We start from the raw sequence: 17,542 nt of genomic DNA, 5'->3' as shown, positions 1-17,542 counted from the left end.
AGAAGAAATGCTGAAAATTGGCCTATGAATTTTGAATTGTGAGGGTTGCTACTAATCGATGCATTACAAAATAAATTAGTCAAACCTCTCCAAGCTTTATAACTATATATACCTAAGAATTTAAAAACAAAGGGAATTGGCTTACATGTTGTTTGGATGGCACATTAATTTGCATATATATATATATATATATATATATAGAGAGAGAGAGAGAGAGAGAGAGAGAGAGAGAACATTTACAAGTAGATACATTGTTGAGTTATCTCCCATCTAAGCTAATTGTAATACTTGCATTATGTGAGGAAATTGGAACCCTCATTGGTTTGTTCTCCCGATCCAAAGCTGATATTTCATGAGAATATAAGGTAGGTTTAGGAGGTAGTTGCAATAGTTCAACATCACCTTCCAACATGTCGAGTGCTTTGCTCATAGAAGGACGGTCCATGGGCTTCATTTGCACACACCACAATGCAACTATGACCATCTTCCATATATATTTCTTTTCATCCTCTGTGACATCTCCCATTTCCATATCTTCTCCTTGTTCAATTCGGTCATAAATCCATGATGGGAAGAATAATTCACTTAGATCTTGCTCTTGATGTCTACTAAAATGTCTTTGTTTTCCCACCATTTCCATCAACAACATTCCAAAACTATAAACATCAGCCTTGTACGACACATGTCCAATGTTTTTATAAAACAACTCTGGAGCAATGTATCCTAATGTTCCTCGAGCTGCAGTGAGAGATACAACACTTTCATTTGTTGAATACAATTTTGCAAGGCCAAAATCCGAAACTTTTGGTGTAAAGTCTTCATCCAAAAGAATATTGTGTGGCTTAATATCAAAATGCAGAATTTGCATGTCACACCCTTGATGTAAGTATTCAATCCCATGCCCTACTCCAAGTGCAATTTTGTACAATCTGTCCCAACTTAAAGGAATGTGTTTTTCTCCTTTAAGGAAGATAAACTTATCAAGTGACCCATTTGGCATAAAGTCATATATAAGGGCCCATTTTGATCCTTGTACGCAAAATCCAACAAGTTGTACTATATTAACATGGTGAATCCTTCCAATCGTGGCGATTTCATTGATAAAATCTTGTCCATTGGCTTTTGACATGACCAATACTTTTACTGCTACAATGCGGCCACTCTGAAGTATTCCTTTGTACACAGAGCCAAAGCCTCCTTGGCCTAACTTATTCCTGAAATTGTTGGTTATTTTCTTTAAATGTGAATATGAGTACCTGATGGGTTGGAGATTCTTGTGATTTTGAAGAAACTCTTCAATATCATCATCTAATGATAAATGTCTCCGTCGAAACTTGTAGATTAAATAGCCAAAAAGACAAGATATCCCAAGTAGAAAGCGTCCTCCAATGATTGCTATGACTAATAGATCAACATGAAAAAATGAATATTTTAGAGTTTATAACCACAGGTATTTAGTTATCAAATCAAACAAATACATTTGTTTCAATGGGAGAGGAAACTAGACGCACTTGCTTGCACAAAATTTCAATTTTCAGTATTTTGAATTCATTATATTCCATGGACATGGATTAAATGAAATGATTTCAAATTCAAAAAGATAATTCCATGGAAAAAGTAAAAGTTTGAATTTCATAGAACTGAAATTTCAATTCAAATCCAATTTCGATCAACCGAACCAAGAGAAATCCTTTATTCAAGCAAAAGAATTTTGCAATCTGTAATCTTGAAAGCAAGAATTATTCCCAATGATAGACAAAAAACTGATCATGTTCATCCCACACCAAAGTAAGAATCGGAACTTTGAAGTCTTACCGGTCTTTTCAAGAAACCAGGCACCTAATAAGAGAGAACATAGACTAAATTAGAAATGAGGCACATAAAAGAGGGATTGTTATTATTAGAGAAAAAGTAAATACAACATTAGAAAATATGAAGCATGACGATGAAAGGTTCAATTTGTAAATCATGGAAAATGATGGAAGGAACTATCAAAGCCGTACCAATTGCAATGGTCCTAGAATACCCAGATTGGTAAAAAGCAACTTCACGTCCTGCATGATTAAAGCCAGTAATCAGCAGTACTATTAGCTATAGAAGATTGAAAGCCTTATTACCAGAAACGAAAAATAATTGTACAGTCTACATTTACATACAAAGCCAAGTGTTAAACAACACTTCATTTAAAACAAAAAAGAAAAAAGTTTGTCTTCCGAGAATATAATTGTTAAAATCATGGCAACAATTTCAAGATTTTTAAATAAAATGAGCTGTCAATAATTGGAACTATTAAGGATTACCTTGGGTTGTATAGGGACTTCTAAGTGTTTCAACTGTTAACAAGAGAAGATACAAAATTCAAAATGAGAAAGGCATATAGTTGGCAAAAGCTAAAAATGAAAGACGATAAAAGAAACTCCAAAGGCCTTACAAAAAAACCACCCCACTGACACCAGTACATCTTTCAACTTCTGAAGCCCTGCATGATTAAACCAAGCAACTAAAATTAGTAATAGAAATTAAAGACCCTTGCGAACATAAGATTGCATTTGGTTATCCTATTTACTTATAATTGCAATGTATAGTTGGATTTCCAATGATTTTTTTTTTTCTTTTTTGTTTTAAAATTGATATAAGTGTTCATCAGCCATTTGATTTGAAAATTTTCAGTACTTACAGTTTCTTCTAGTATTATCCAGGCATCGTATAGTGTTGTTGCTGAAATTTGTTTTGCACCAGCTGTCATTCGCTGGGCATTCAAGGCAGCGGGACCTCAAAAATGAAAGCTGGAGCCCCATAAGCAGCTTTTCTTGCAAATCTGAGCTTGAAAGATTGCAGGGCTCTGAAACAGCCATGAAACTGCGAGTAACAACAGTCGAGCCAATGGTGCACGAATATGGAAGATCTTTCACCTGCTTGTAGCCTCCAGCGAGCGCATAAGCATATGGTTGTGAGGAAGAGAAAGTAGCATCGGTGCGGTTGCAGGGAACAATAGGAATGTAGTATTGATCAAAGATTGGTCTTGCACAGTTCATCAAAAGTACAGTATCCAGTTCATCAAGATATTCATACTCATGTACATATAGATCATTCATTGTCAAGGAATAGAGAGGAAGGGAGAAACAGTTGCTCTTCTCTAGCCCAACAACTACAACTCTGATGGTATAGTTATCGTAGTTGATCTCCGCAACATGGTATTTCCCATATAAGATTGTACGGCTGTTTTCACAAGCCAATTCGTATGCAGGATCAGGATGACCACAGCCAAGCGGGTCACCTTTTAATCGAAATGGGTAGCTGATGTTTTGAATATCTCCGCAAGAAGAGGTCCTGCAGGGCTGGTTTTCACTAGCAGCGCAAAATGAAAGAAAACTAAAGTGGAGGAGTGTTATGAGGCCTACCCCCACAAGTTTTACTTCTCTCAGCATCATAAGTTCAGATGCAGAGAGAGACGCTTCTTTGGTTTGGGGTATCCCCAAGTTTCTGAAGATAAAATTACAACCCAAGGAGCAAAGCTGCTTAGAAATCAACTTTCTAGCCACTTGATTTGTCTATGCATTGGTGTCACAATCAACTACCCAAAATCTTCCCTTTTTTTTTTCCCCTTCATATTTGGCCGGCGGCTCATCATCAACGTAAAACCAAACTAAGTACATTGGAGTTATAAGGAAACCTTGTCTATCAAACCACAACTAAGTACATTGAAGTTATCAGAAAACCTTGTCTATCAAACCACAACTAAGTACATTGGAGTTATCAGGAAACCTTGTCTATCAAACCAAAACCAAGTACATTGGAGTTATCAGGAAACCCTGTCTGTATATATAATATATATATATACTTGGAAAACAAAAATGTTTTTAATTTCATAATAATAATTAAAATAACTAAATATAAAACTAATTATTTTCAATAAAAAAATTTCCTAATATCAATTTTTGAACTCAAGGTATGTGCAAAATGACGTGGTTTATAGTCAAAATGATTTTGTTTTGAAGTATTAAAACAAATGAAATCAATTAGTTAATCCGTCGGGCCAACCACTAGGTCGGCTAACTCATGACCAAGTCAACATTAGAATATAATTAAACTTTACTTTGAATAAGGATTGGAAGTCCAACCAATTGGATTTGGGGGTCTGGCCTAATTTTTAAAAGTATGTTGAGTTTTTATAGTCAAACTATATTATTTTGAAGTATTAAAAAAATGGAACTGGCCGATTAATTCATTGGACCAACCACCAAGTCAGCTAACTCATGATCAGTCAGCATTTGGATAGAACTAAACTATACTCTAAACAAGAAAGGAATTTGATTGGCGGGTCAACCGGTTGAACTAGGGTCTAGCACAATTTTTAAAAGTATGTCGAGTTTTTATAGTCACAATGATATTGCTTTGAATTCTTAAAAAAATGGACTCCACCAATTAATTCATTGTGCTAACCACAAGTCAGCTAACTCATGACCAAGTCACATTTGAATAGGACTAAACTTTATTCTGAACAAGAAAGGAATCTAATTAGCAATCCAGCTAGTTGGACTATTGGGTCTGGCCTGATTTTTAAAATTATGTCGACTTCCCATGGTTTGATTCTTTAATATATATATGTATATAAAAATAATAGAGGCCCTTAGATAGAAATCAAGAAATGCAATTCTTCATCTATAAAGAACTTGAAAAGGGTTTGATAGCACCACTTTTCCTCTTCTTAATAATGACGATGCACTATCCTTAAAGTAGATCCACCCTCCTTGAAGACAAGCTTGATGCACTAGGGAGCTAATGGTCTACTTCCAAGATTCAACAGACAATGGATCTCACCTTGGGTGCACTTTGCATATGAGAATTATACAGCCTGGGTTTTTAACAAATCCTCCAGATAGGTGCAGAAAATACAACAACCACAATGATAGTGAAGATGGATGCTGGATAGGATATGCAGCAGGTGCAGCAGCTACAGTAGTTAGTGCAGGCTTGGGGCTGTTGCAATGACGAATGCAGGGGTAATCAGTAGAGAACACAAAAAGGCTCTAGATGTAGAATAGAGAATAAGAGAACAGAGAAATGACTATGTTGAGAGCTGAGAGGGTGATCTTCTTTTATATGTGGGGTCCCAATAGGTTTCTCCCATAGAATCAGAACCACGGAGCCATTATCGTACAAAACCTGAGACTGGCCACTTCATTTCCCGGAAGAAACAACCCACTAGAAGACTCAGACAAATAAAAACTAACTTAAATGAGAAATAAAGAAATAATTTTTAAAAAAAAAAATTATTTTGAATTTTGTAAAAAGTAGCTGAACTCGTGAAGCCTACACCTCTCTACAAGCCTATTAAGCTAAGGAAAGTGGGTTAGTACATATACCTACTTAAGGTGTTGCTCTTTTTCCCATGTGGGATAAGCAAAAACACCAAAAGTGCACTCTCTTTTACTATACACTCTTCCTACAATCCCTCACAGAGTGTATAAGTGAAAAAAGGAAAGTATGGAGGGAAATAGAATCCAATGCATCAACACAAGTGCATTAATACTGATGCCCAAAGGCTATGAACTAGTTTTTAGATAAATAAGTATTGAACCACAAAAATATGGTGAAAAAAATTTCTATGAACCAATGTTTCTTGATGTAATTTAAGGGACCTTTTATCAACATTGGTTTCTCAACTACGAGTTATACAAATGGGTTGGCGCAAATAGGTCATGCGCCCTACTTGGATATTCATGAGAGTTCTAAAAAATCTGCCTAAGTTCTCACAATTAAGGAGCAGGCCCACCTCCACTCTCATATAAATGAATCCATGAAGTATGTTCTGCATTAAACATACCACCCATAAGGAATATGATATTCGTTAAGAGTAAACACTCAACCTAAATCAATGCAAAATACGCTCCATCTACACTATAGGATAGACTTCATACAAGTACTATAACTGATAAAGCCCCTCAAGCTAACAAGTGATTTGTTCTTACCCATATGAACCTACTTCATGGAATTTCCATTCTAACAGGTTAGGTTACTACCACTCTTGACTTCTATAATAGGCATAAGTCTCATCCCCCTCGATGTTTTTCTACTAGTTTCTTAGCTAGTGTTTGGTTAAAGGATCGACCAAATTCAACTCTAACCAAACAAATTCTAGGGATATAACAGGCATATATGCTGTTTTTCCCATTAAATATTTTACTCTTAGCCTTAGCAATCGAAGTTTGGCTATCACAATGCATGACACAGATAATGTTAGTCTTTGTCCATAAAAAGATATCTGCTAAGAGGTTTGTAAGGCACTCAGCCTTAGAACTTGCCTTTCTAAGGCAATAAACTCAGTCTCCATAGTAAATCGAGTAATGCAAGTTTGCTTGGCAGACTTCCAAGAAATTACACCTCCTCTAAGATAAAAATATACCCACTAGTGGATTTCATCCCATCTGAATCAAATATCCAATTTGTATCACTAAATCCTTCAAGGACACTTGAAATCCACTATAGTACAAACCATAGTTAATGATGCCTCTCAAATACTTAAGTACTCTACTAATAGCAATCCAATGGTCCTGATTAGGACTTTCGATGTACTGACTCAACCTACCTACTACATCAACAATGTCCAATATAGTTCATTAAGTACATTAGGCTCCCTATAACACAAGCATACTTAGTTTGGGCAACACTATGTTCTCTATTTTTCTTCAACTATGAGCTGGGATCATACGGAGTTGACACTGGTTTACAACCAAAGGGTTCAAACTTCCTTAAGATCTTTTCAACATAGTGCTCTTGAGAGAGTTTAAGCCCATTAGGCATTATAGTGATCTTGATTCCTAGAATCACTTCTACTTCTCCTATGTCTTATCTCACACACGACCTCTAGGTTAGTTCCAAAAATCAGCATGTCATCAACATAGTATCAATAAGAATTTTCAATGTGTGCTTTCTTGTTTATCCCTGCAACCCTTTACCTTTCTTCTTCTTAATTGTGGCTAATCCTGGTTTGAGATATCTTGCAAGGAAAAAGAAAAACCACCAAAAGAAAGGAAATAGAATCAAAATCAATAACATTTGAATTGCTAAATTTCTTCTCTAAGCACTCCATTAATCCAATGGTTCAATTATAGCTATTGGTTCACCTACAACTTGGTGGTCTTGCACATCGAACTCTTGTTCCAATGGGTCCATAAACATCTCTCTTTTTATGAGATTATGAAGAAGACAACAAGCAAGAATGAGTTTACATTGTATCTTCACTGGATAGAAACAAGCGCTCTTAAGTATAGCCCAACGTAGTCAAAACATCTCTCAATAACATTTCTTGTGACAAAATGTTTTATGTTGAAAAACTCCTCATGGGTTGTTGGCATGTGTTCCTCTCTCTATATGGGGCAAGAAATCTCTCTCCATTTGTATAGCTATCATCAATAAGATAGTAATAACCTAAAATGAATATTCCAAAATATATTTTAAAAAATAAATATATATTAAAAAAATTAATAATTTTATAAGAAACACATAGTTACCATGTGGCACTGTTAGTCCATTTCCCCTAGTAACTGCATCTTGAAGCACTTGGATCAAAGCTTGATCCCATCCAACCTAGTAATCTATAAATAAACTACATATCCTAAGAACAAATTCCTATGACATTTGTGCAATTTCATTCTTCCTTGTTCGATATTGGCTTGTCTCTATCAGGTACATTCACTTGAATGTATGTTCCATCTAAAACTCTTAGACAATTCTATACAAATAAAAGAATTAGTATTGCTATATTATGAATTAATTACATCTACATAAACTAAATTTATATTTTATATTCCTTAAACCATTTCTATCTCTCATATGTGGAGCTTTTAGAGACCGGTTCTTGAATTTTTAGTAATACTCCTTGTAGGGGAATAACCACATTCAATACTGCATTGAAATGCCTACTAATAGATTCTTGATCTAAACCTTAAGAATCAAAATTTTATTACTCGATTCTTTACATGATGTGCAAGAATATGTAAAAATAAGGCAACCATTTCTTCTACATCAACATATCTTCAATCCTTTAATTTACCAATAGTAGAAGGATAGAATATAACATGATGAAAATATATCTATCCATCCTAAGTTGCTTCATACATGCTATATCACTCCCATAAATTAATCGATTAAGATTTTCAACTCGCAAAAACACTTTATTTGCAGGTCTTTCCATTAGTGTCCATTTCTGATAACACTTCCTTGTAGTAGTACAAAGTTCAGTAAACATACTAAGTATATTCACTATGACATATTGAATCAGGGTAAGTTTTTTTCTCCTTTTCCATTTCAATAAGGTCCATAGCTATGCAAGAGTCTTAATCACAAGGTGAAAAAAAAAAAAAAAAAAAAACCATTTTATGTTTTTAATAATAATAATAATAAAATAATAAATTAAATATTGTCTATAATTTATTTGATAAATTATAAAGAAAAGGTGTTTTGCTACTATAGAAAAAACCATGATGCAAACAATTGTCGATCCATTTCATTAAGTTTTGTTTGAATTTAATAATCTTTATAGTTTATGACAATGACTAATCAACTTTAGAATGAAATTTTGTAATGGAGCTTAACACTTCCTTGAGAAGAGTGGTATACAGGAGAGGTTCCCATCCAAAATCAAAATAATAAATAAAAATATTAGAAAAATCAAAATCCTATTCTTGTGTCCCTTTCTTCGTAGTTTCATAAACCAAGGCAAAATCCTAGCCAGTTTGTATTGAAGATCAATAACACAAATGCAAATACAAATTGAAGGAAAGTTAAAAATGATGGACAAATTATCGTAATTCAACTAGAATTGGACCACAAGATAAATAGTGATTAAAATGGAAAATGAAAGTAAAATAATTGTATTTCTGAAGAGAAAATACAAGTAATAGTGAAGAAAAACTGAAAATCCAAGAAAGTACCAGCATTTACAAAAATGCAAAGAAAATTTGATGGAGAAATTTTTCAAAGCCTTGCAAAGTGCAAGCCTTTATGCTATGTTAGAAGGTAACAAAAATAAAACAAGGGTTCAACACTCTGTTATGATAGAAAGTGCTAAGAAAGTGAACTATTGGGGCTCAACCCCAAAATTCCACTCAATCAACAATGGTCAAAGTCATCATTAGACAATAAAATGTAGCCTGCAACTTTCTACCACAAAAGTAAATAAAAAATAAAGCAATACTCAAGTACCAACAATAAACTAAAAGGATCATGATATAGCAAACATTAAGCTAGGTTCTATGCTGAACGGAAGATATGCCCCGATGGGGCCAATCGACCTCCAAGGCCTCACAAGTTCCCCTTCCAGCTAGAATACCAACCTTATCATTATTGATAGAGATAATTCTGGTAATAGCAACAACAATATTTCCAGAAGATATTATTCTAATGCACCCAATAAAAGAGATTCCAAAGAAAATTATGGTAAAATAAGAATTCCTCAAATCAAGGCTTGATCATTGTATATATTCTTTGTAATTACTGTAGACTAGAATTTTCGATAGGAACATTTTTTAGTATTGCTATATACATCAAGTCAACACTCATGTATATTTAAACATAGTATCAATAAGAATTTTCAATGTGTGCTTTCTTGTTTATCCTTTCAACCCTCCGCCTTTCTTCTTCTTATGGTATCAGAGCCTTCTCGTAACACACCAAAAACCATGACTGGTTCGTCAGTTTCTTTTCCTATCAATTCAATAGCCTCTCTTCTCTTTGATTCTCAAAATCAAATCATCACCATTAATATTGCTTCTCAAACCCCCTTGAAACTTACATCCAACAACTATACTACTTGGAGAGCACAATTCAACTCGTTGGTTGTTGGTCTTAATCTCAAAGTTTATATTGATGGATCAACCCCTTGTCCATCAAAAACCATAACTGAGAATAATACTAAAATTCCTAACCCTGCTTACCTATTTTGGATTCGTCAAGACTAGCTCATTTTTAATGCAATTTTGGGTTTTGTTTCTGAATATATTTCTCCTTTCATTACACTGTTCATTACACTATTCATTACACTGTCTGAATCATCCCAAGCAGCCTGGAAAAAACTTGCCACTACATATGCCAAACCATCCCATACTCGGATCCATCATCTAAAGGAAAATCTTACTCATCTTTCACATGACACTCTCACTATTACTCGGTACATTCAATAATCAAAAGATTATGATGATGCTCTAGCACTTGTTGATGCCCCGATTGGTGAAACCTTTCTCATTATACACATTCTTGATGGTCTCAATAGTGAATTCAAGGAGATTGTTGTTGCTGTGAGAGCATGTGAGACCTTTATTACCTTTAAGGAACTTCATGACAAACTACTTGCTCATGCAGGTTATCTCAAAAGAGAAGGCTTGAAACAAAACAAAACAACATCACTACATATATAGCAACCAAATAGAATCCCAATAATTGAAGCAACTACAACCCCTATAAGTAAGGTAGATTTTACAACACTGGTGGTAATAGCAATACTAAATAAAGTCAGAATCCAAATAGAAACTTTAACCCAAAGCCTTATAAAGGGTATTGTCATCTATGTGATGAATAGGGTCATACAGCTAAGCATTGCCTGAGGTTTTGTGTCTTTCCATCGTCATTGTAGCCATAATTGCAATAATTTTTTCAACAGTTTTCATGACCTCCACTCAACTATCAACCATCTTTCTTTTCTTTCCAACTAAGAGCTCACTTTGTAGCATAATCAAATGGCTCTAATATAGGATGGTTGATGGATTCTGGTGCGTCTCATCGTGTCACTTCTGACTTGCAAAATATGTCTCTTCACTCAGAATATGATGGTAGTGACGACATAGTGATCGGTAATGGTACTAGTTTGCACATAACTCACACTGGTTTTACCACACTTTTTTCTCCCTATTCTAATTTCTCTCAACCTTTTACCCTTTCTAATGTCCTTTGTGTTCCATCAATGAAAAAGAATTTAGTATCTGTTTCTAAATTTTGTCAATCTAACCATATCTTAGTTGAGTTTCTACCTTTTTCTTTTGTGGTGAAAGATCTTCAAACGGGGCACCACTAGTGATAGGGCGTAATCGAGATGGAGTCTATGAATGACCATCACGTGTGACTTCATCGACAACTATCCTTGCGTTTTCCATCTTGAAACCTCTTTAAAGTAATGACACAATCGTCTTGGCCACCCCTTCATCAAAATTCTCCAACAAATTGTCTCATCTGATAAGTTACCTTTGTCTTCTTCCTTACGTGGTGAAGTTGCTTGTAATGCTTGCAAATGTAATAAGTTGCATAAAATTCCTTTTTATGTTTCTACTTTGACAAGTCATGTACCTCTTGAATTAATATGTTCAAATGTTTGGGGGTCATCTCCTATTCAATCATTTGATAGTTTTCGTTATTATGTTGTGTTCATTGACCATTTCACAAAATATTTGTGGTTGTTTCCAACTAAATTCAAATTAGATGTTCCCACTGTGTTCAAAAAGTTTAAATTAGTAGTTGAAAAATATTTTCAAAAACCAATCATTTCCTATGGTGGAGGTGAGTTTATTACTCTTAAAAAAAAAAAATTGAATCTCATGGTATAAGTCATTTTATCAGGCCTCCATATACACTTGAACATAATGGATTCTCTGAATGTCGTCATCACCACATTAGAGAAACTGGTCTCACACTCCTGACACAAGCCTCTCTCCTTTTTCAATTTTGGTCTTATGCCTTCATGACTATTGCATACCTTATCAACTGCATGCCCACTTTCACATTATCTTTTGACACTCCTTTTGCAAAATTGTTTGGTTGCTCCCCGAATTAGTCAAAGTTGAGGGTTTTTGAGTCCCTTTGTTATCCTTGGTTGAAGCCATACATTAAACATAAACTTGACCCAAGGTCGAAACCATGTGTTTTTCTTGGTTACTCAAAGAATCGAAGTGCCTATTGTTGCTTTGATCCTTCCACGAAACGTTTTTACATATCTCGACATGTTGATTTTCTTGAAAATATCTTTCCTTATTCTTTGTTTGACCAAAACTTGTCCAGATTAACACTGGACAATGTTCAGAATGGGTACCAACCAGTCAACCCCACACCTTTATTTTCCATTATGATTCTTAATCTCTCTCAACCCTTATCTTCTCAACCTCTCCTCATTGATTCTTCTTTTTCCCTTATTCACAAATCCCTTGGGTCATTCTCTCCATTGCCTATAGGCTCCCACATTCCCTCTTGCCCATCACTCTCTTTGTCATCTTTATCATTGTCAGATTCTACTCCTTCCCCTAGTGATGCTCTTGTTCATGAGAGCCCTTTTCCACTAAACCTCGCCCATCTCTCATTCATCAGAGTGTACCATAATAGATATGTTATTATCCTCCTACTCGTACTCACCCCATGGTTACATGTTCTTAAAATAATATTTTCAAACCTAAAACCCTTTTTATTTCTACCATTTCTGTACCCCATTCTCTTATCGAACCTACTTGTGTCTCAACATAACCTCATTGGTTGCAAGTGGGTTTTTCGAGTTAAGAAAAATCTTGATAGCTCAATTTCTAAATAAAATGCCCGTCTTATGGCCGAAGGCTTTCACCAACGACCTGGCCTTGACTACATCGACACTTTCAGTTCACTTATCAAGCCTACCATTGTTCGCCTTGTTCTTTGCCTTACACTTTCACAAAATTGGTCTATTTAGCAACTTGATGTGAATAATGCATTTCTTCATGGTTCTCTTTCAAAATATGTTTACATGAATCAACCACCTGGCTTTGTTCATCCAATTTTCCCTGATCATGTCTGCAAAATTATAGAAGGCTTTGTATGGACTCAAACAAGCTCCCCATGCAAGGTATAATGAGTTGAAATTTTTTTTCCTCTCTACTGGTTTCTCTAATGCTCGATCAGACACCTTCTTATTTATTTATGCTTATGATGGAATCATTGCTTATTTGCTTGTTTATGTGGATAATCTTATTCTCATTGATAATCACTACTTTTTTCTTACAAGTTTTGTCCAACAATTATCTACAAGGTTTCCCATTAAAGATCTTTGGGCACTTCATTACTTCTTAGGTGTTGAAGTTCTTACCACTACATATGGGTTGTTACTTACTCAAAGTAAGTACATTTAGGATGTTCTTTCTTGTACCAAAATGTCTGGTGCTAAGGAAGTTCACATTTCTCTTTCCACCAACTCCGTTTTATCTCTCCATGATAGTGCAAACCTTTCTGATGCTACTGAATATCGATAGGTTGTTGGTAGCTAATAGTACTTGTTTATTACACGTCCTAATATTTCTTTCACAATCAACAAACTCTCATAGTTCATGCATCAACCCACCACTGCCCACTGAGTTGCTATCAAACATCTTCTTTGTTACTTGAAATGTGCCATCTCACAGGGTCTCTTTTCACGCAAGAACTCCCCACTTCATCTCCATGCCTTCTTTGATGCTAATTGGGCTGTGAATAAAGATGATAGGACGTCAACCATTGCCTATATTGTCTTCTTTTACAACAATCCAATTTCATGGGCTTCTAAGAAGTAACACTTTGTGTCTCGTTCATCCATTGAAGTAGAGTACCAAGCAGTTGCTTTTATTGCTACTAAACTTTCATGGATTCGTTCTTTACTCATGGAACTCACTGTCTCTTTTCCACAACAACCCACTATATACTATGATAATGTGGGGACCACCTACTTATGTGTCAATCCTGTTTTCCATTCTCGTATGAAACATGTTTAGATCGATTTTCATTTTGTCCATGACCAAGTCAATAATGGCAATCTTAGTGTATCTCATGTCTCTTCCCAAGATCAACTTGTTGATGCCCTAACCAAGCCCCTATCACACCAACGGTTGCTCTTATTATGGTCCAGGATTGGTGTCCTCCCAGGATGCTCACTCTTGCAAGGGCATGATAGAGATAATTCTGGCAATAGCAACAACAACATTTCTAGAAGATATTATTTCAATGCACCCAATAAGGGAGATTCCAAAGAAAATTCTAATGCAATAAGAATTCCTCAAATCAAGGCTTGATCATTGTATATATTCTTTGTAATTACTATAGACTAGAATTTTCTATAGCAACATGTAGACCCTCAATTTTGTTCCTTTAGCACATGTTTTAAAGTCCATTACCAATACTTTACAATAATCTCTTGGTAGCCCATAGCTACTCACGCTACTTACCTTTCTTGAGCCACCTCGGAGACTTTAGTTGAGGGGTTTACCTGGTTCCACATTATGACCTTGGCTGCCCTTCAAGTTTAGATTTGGCTTTACTTAAGTGCACTTCAGGTTAGACTTAGTTAGGCCCACCTAGTCTCACCTTAGGCCCACTTAGGTACACCTAGCCCACTTAGGTCCACCTTGACCCACTTAGGTCCACCTTGACCAATTTAGGTCCACCTTGACCCACTTAGATTCACCTAAGCTCACTTAGGTCCACTTTAACCCACTTAGACTCACCTAAGCTCATTTAGGCACATCTAGGCCCACTTTGGTATGCTAGGTCCACTTAGGCATCCTAGCCCACCTATGTTACCTTTTAGATAACTTCTGTATGACTTGCATAGTTCGCATGATTTGTATTTCTTAACACTTGCATGAGCTTGATTTCTTATTCATTTATCTATTTATTTATTTAGTTATTTATTTATTATATTTGTTTAGCTATTTGTTTATTGTTATCTATTTATTTGTTTTTACAAGATTGCATGTGATCAATTATCTTATCTCTTTTCATGATTACTATTATTATTACTATTAAATGTTTTTACTAATATGTACGTTAATAAATTTTTTTAGTAAATTATTTTGTATTTTATTTGGTTATTTTCTTAAAGTGCTTTTAATATATTTTTTTGGTAAGTTAAGTTTTTTAATATATATATATATATATATATATATATATATATGTTATACCAATTTGATAAGTTATTATTATTATTATTACCTTTAAAAAGGTTTGTTAATATTTTTTTTATTTTTTTATTTTTGAATTATGATGTATATAAAATAGAAAAGCACTTTCCATAAAAGTTAAAATACCACTTTGCAATTAAAACATCACTTTCCATATATCCACGTACATAGCCCAAAAGGAAATAAAATATTCCATGAAAAGGATAGGTTGCCATATAAATGGAACAAAAAGGAATAGAAGCATGACGGTGGGGACTTTTTTCTTTAGAGGCAGACTTTTTCTTTGAGGGGGATCAACACACGCAAGAGTTTTTTTGGAGGGAGCGGTAGAGGACTTGAAGGACTAATTGGGCTGCCATTTCGACACATCAAGGGAGTATTTTTCCGATACAATACAGGTTAGTTTTTGGATTTTTGATACAGTGTTTCTTTTTAGTTTGGGTTTTATTTGATTGGTTTAATTAATTGTTTGTGATAAATTCTTTTAAATCTCGATTTTGAACAATCTTTTATTTTTCTTAGATTAAATGTCTCTCTTTTATGATTGCAATTCATTAGTTCTATGCTAGTTTATTTTAATCTGCACGAAAGTTTAAATAAAGTTTATATTTTTATTTAATTTTAGTTTATTTTTAATTTGAATGAGTTATTGATCTTAAATCTATTAGTTTAATTGGACTTGTAAGGTAAAGTTTATATGTTTAGTTTATTTTTAACTTGAATGAGTTATTGATCTTAAATCTATTAGTTTAATTGGATTTGTAAGGTAAAGTTTATATTTTTAATTCTGATTAGTTTAAATTCTAGTTTATTTTTAATTTGAATGAGTTATTGATCTTAAATCTATTAGTTTAATTGGACTTGTAAGGTAAAGTTTATATTTTTAGTTTATTTTTAATTTGAATGAGTTATTGATTTTAAATCTATTAGTTTAATTGGACTTGTAAGGTAAAGTTTATATTTTTAATTCCGATTAGTTTAATTCTAGTTTATTTTTAATTTGAATGAGTTATTGATCTTAAATCTATTAGTTTAATTGGACTTGTAAGGTAAAGTTTATATTTTTAGTTTAATTTTAGTTTATTTTTAATTTGAATGAGTTATTGATTTTAAATCTATTAGTTTAATTGGACTTGTAAGGTAAAGTTTATATTTTTAATTCCGATTAGTTTAAATTCTAGTTTATTTTTAATTTGAATGAGTTATTGATCTTAAATCTATTAGTTTAATTGAACTTGTAAGGTAAAGTTTATATTTTTAGTTTAATTTTAGTTTATTTTTAATTTGAATGAGTTATTGATTTTAAATCTATTAGTTTAATTGGACTTGTAAGGTAAAGTTTATATCTTTAATTCCAATTAGTTTAAATTCTAGTTTATTTTTAATTTGAATGAGTTATTGATCTTAAATCTATTAGTTTAATTGGACTTGTAAGGTAAAGTTTATATTTTTAGTTTAATTTTAGTTTATTTTTAATTTGAATGAGCTATTGATTTTAAATCTATTAGTTTAATTGGACTTGTAAGGTAAAGTTTATATCTTTAATTCTAATTAATTTAAATTCTAGTTTATTTTTAATTTGAATGAGTTATTGATCTTAAATCTATTAGTTTAATTGGACTTGTAAGGTAAAGTTTATATTTTTAATTCCGATTAGTTTAAATTCTAGTTTATTTTTAATTTGAATGAGTTATTGATCTTAAATCTATTAGTTTAATTGGACTTGTAAGGTAAAGTTTATATGTTTAGTTTATTTTTAATTTGAATGAGTTATTGATTTTAAATCTATTAGTTTAATTGGACTTGTAAGGTAAAGTTTATATTTTTAATTCTGATTAGTTTAATTCTAGTTTATTTTTAATTTGAATGAGTTATTGATTTTAAATCTATTAGTTGAATTGGACTTGTAAGGTAAAGTTTATATCTTTAATTCCAATGAGTTTAAATTCTAGTTTATTTTTAATTTGAATGAGTTATTGATCTTAAATCTATTAGTTTAATTGGACTTGTAAGGTAAAGTTTATATTTTTAGTTTATTTTTAATTTGAATGAGTTATTGATTTTAAATCTATTAGTTTAATTGGACTTGTAAGGTAAAGTTTATATCTTTAATTCCGATTAATTTAAATTCTAATTTATTTTTAATTTGAATGAGTTATGATCTTAAATCTATTAGTTTAATTGGACTTGTAAGGTAAAGTTTATATTTTTAATTCCGATTAGTTTAAATTCTAGTTTATTTTTAATTTGAATGAGTTATTGATCTTAAATCTATTACTTTAATTGGACTTGTAAGGTAAAGTTTATATCTTTAATTCCAATTAGTTTAAATTCTAGTTTATTTTTAATTTGAATGAGTTATTGATCTTAAATCTATTAGTTTAATTGGACTTGTAAGGTAAAGTTTATATTTTTAGTTTAATTTTAGTTTATTTTTAATCTGAATGAGTTATTGATTTTAAATCTATTAGTTTAATTGAACTTGTAAGGTAAAGTTTATATCTTTAATTCTGATTAATTTAAATTCTAGTTTATTTTTAATTTGAATGAGTTATTGATCTTAAATCTATTAGTTTAATTGGACTTGTAAGGTAAAGTTTATA

General features: G+C 32.8%; 1 protein-coding gene across 1 annotated transcript in view; it reads right to left on the bottom strand.

Moving 5' to 3' along the window:
- Nucleotides 1-259: 259 nt before the first annotated feature.
- Nucleotides 260-17,542, bottom strand: part of LOC117933218 (LEAF RUST 10 DISEASE-RESISTANCE LOCUS RECEPTOR-LIKE PROTEIN KINASE-like 2.4) — a 32,779-nt gene continuing 15,496 nt past the window's right edge. Inside the window, exons 2-6 of the mRNA XM_034854607.1 lie at nucleotides 2,678-3,397; nucleotides 2,432-2,479; nucleotides 2,301-2,333; nucleotides 2,004-2,054; nucleotides 260-1,401 (exon numbers count right to left, since the gene is read on the bottom strand). Of these exons, the coding sequence (XP_034710498.1) occupies nucleotides 260-1,401; nucleotides 2,004-2,054; nucleotides 2,301-2,333; nucleotides 2,432-2,479; nucleotides 2,678-3,397 (1,994 nt within the window). The remainder of the gene's footprint in view (nucleotides 1,402-2,003; nucleotides 2,055-2,300; nucleotides 2,334-2,431; nucleotides 2,480-2,677; nucleotides 3,398-17,542) is intronic.

The sequence above is a fragment of the Vitis riparia genome, chromosome 16 (assembly GCF_004353265.1).
Source record: "Vitis riparia cultivar Riparia Gloire de Montpellier isolate 1030 chromosome 16, EGFV_Vit.rip_1.0, whole genome shotgun sequence".
NCBI classification, from domain to species: domain Eukaryota; kingdom Viridiplantae; phylum Streptophyta; class Magnoliopsida; order Vitales; family Vitaceae; genus Vitis; species Vitis riparia.
This window is presented reverse-complemented; position numbering and strand designations above follow the sequence as displayed.